At 48.7% G+C, this 1,112-nt stretch overlaps 1 protein-coding gene across 1 annotated transcript in view; it reads right to left on the minus strand.

Moving 5' to 3' along the window:
- STX12 (syntaxin 12) overlaps positions 1–1,112 on the minus strand; it is a 48,269-nt gene that overhangs the window by 9,379 nt on the left and 37,778 nt on the right. The window contains exon 6 of the mRNA XM_019512114.1: positions 713–818. Coding sequence (XP_019367659.1) covers positions 713–818 — 106 coding nt within the window. The remainder of the gene's footprint in view (positions 1–712; positions 819–1,112) is intronic.

Consider the following 1,112-nt stretch of genomic DNA (forward strand, 5'->3'; position numbering starts at 1 on the left):
TGACCCCCCCACCAATAATTAGATTCTACATAGGGAAAAGTTATGTATTTGTTACAATTTTCTATGTATAGAATTGGAGGGTCATCTTAAATTCACGCGCCCCATATGGAAAGCACTGGTAGGGGGGAGTCAAGCAGCCCATCCCCACCAGCTTTTGCCCACCCCAGTCCCTTGCTCTCCTTGCCTGTGCCCCCACCCCACCTTGCCTGTACCTGCTCCTCTTGCCACCTGTCCTGTTTCTTGTCCTTACAAGTTCCTGCTCTTCCTGCCCCCCTCATGCCATTTTCCCTCCCACCCTTCACCCCTACCCCTGTGCCTGACCCCCCTGCCATGTCTGTCTCCTCCCTGCCCCTGTGCCTGTCCCTCTGCCTCTTATCTCCTGCGGTCACTCTGGCTCCAGGGCATCAGTGGCAGCAGCCCTGGCCTTGGCCCAGCTCAGCCAAGCAGAAACAGTGAAAGCAGCTCTGGGCCCACCTGGGTTAAGGCTGGAAGGGCCAGAACTAGAGGTAAGCAGGGCAGGGTGGCAGAGGCTGTGGAGTTTCCTCCGTGCTCCCCACAACCAGCACACCACAGGTATCCTTAAATCACTCTTAAAGGAGCTCTTGATTCCACTGAATTCTCAAGCACGGCCCCAAAGAGAAAACTAGAGAATATTCTGTTTTGGTTTCACTGCTGAAGAGGGCTGAAAATGCAGACAGGATCTACTGCTCACCTCCAACTGCCTGATTGCAGTTTCCCTCTCTTTAATGAGTTCAAGATCCTGTTCAGTTATAGCCGTGTCTTCTTCCTGAGACTGCATTTGATTCCAGTCTTCATTACTGCAGAAAGATAGCAAAACAAGCAAATATTTCCCTCCACAATCAGAGAGAAACACTAGTGCGTTAATAGTGCATTAAAGCCAGAAGGCCTTCTCCAGGAACAAAAGCACCTACATCCAGAATTGAATTCCAATATTGCAGCTGTATATAGGACATGCTGGATTATTGAGTGATTACTTGTTTCAGAATGGGTGAAAAGAAAGAAAAAAAAAGCAGGTCTTGCATAAAGTTATTTCAGTATAAACAGTGAAGAGACTAGAGAGTGGTGCACAAATAGGATGCTCTGTTTTAAGA

The sequence above is a fragment of the Gavialis gangeticus genome, unplaced genomic scaffold (genome assembly GCF_001723915.1).
Source record: "Gavialis gangeticus isolate Ggan-Ray unplaced genomic scaffold, GavGan_comp1, whole genome shotgun sequence".
NCBI classification, from domain to species: domain Eukaryota; kingdom Metazoa; phylum Chordata; order Crocodylia; family Gavialidae; genus Gavialis; species Gavialis gangeticus.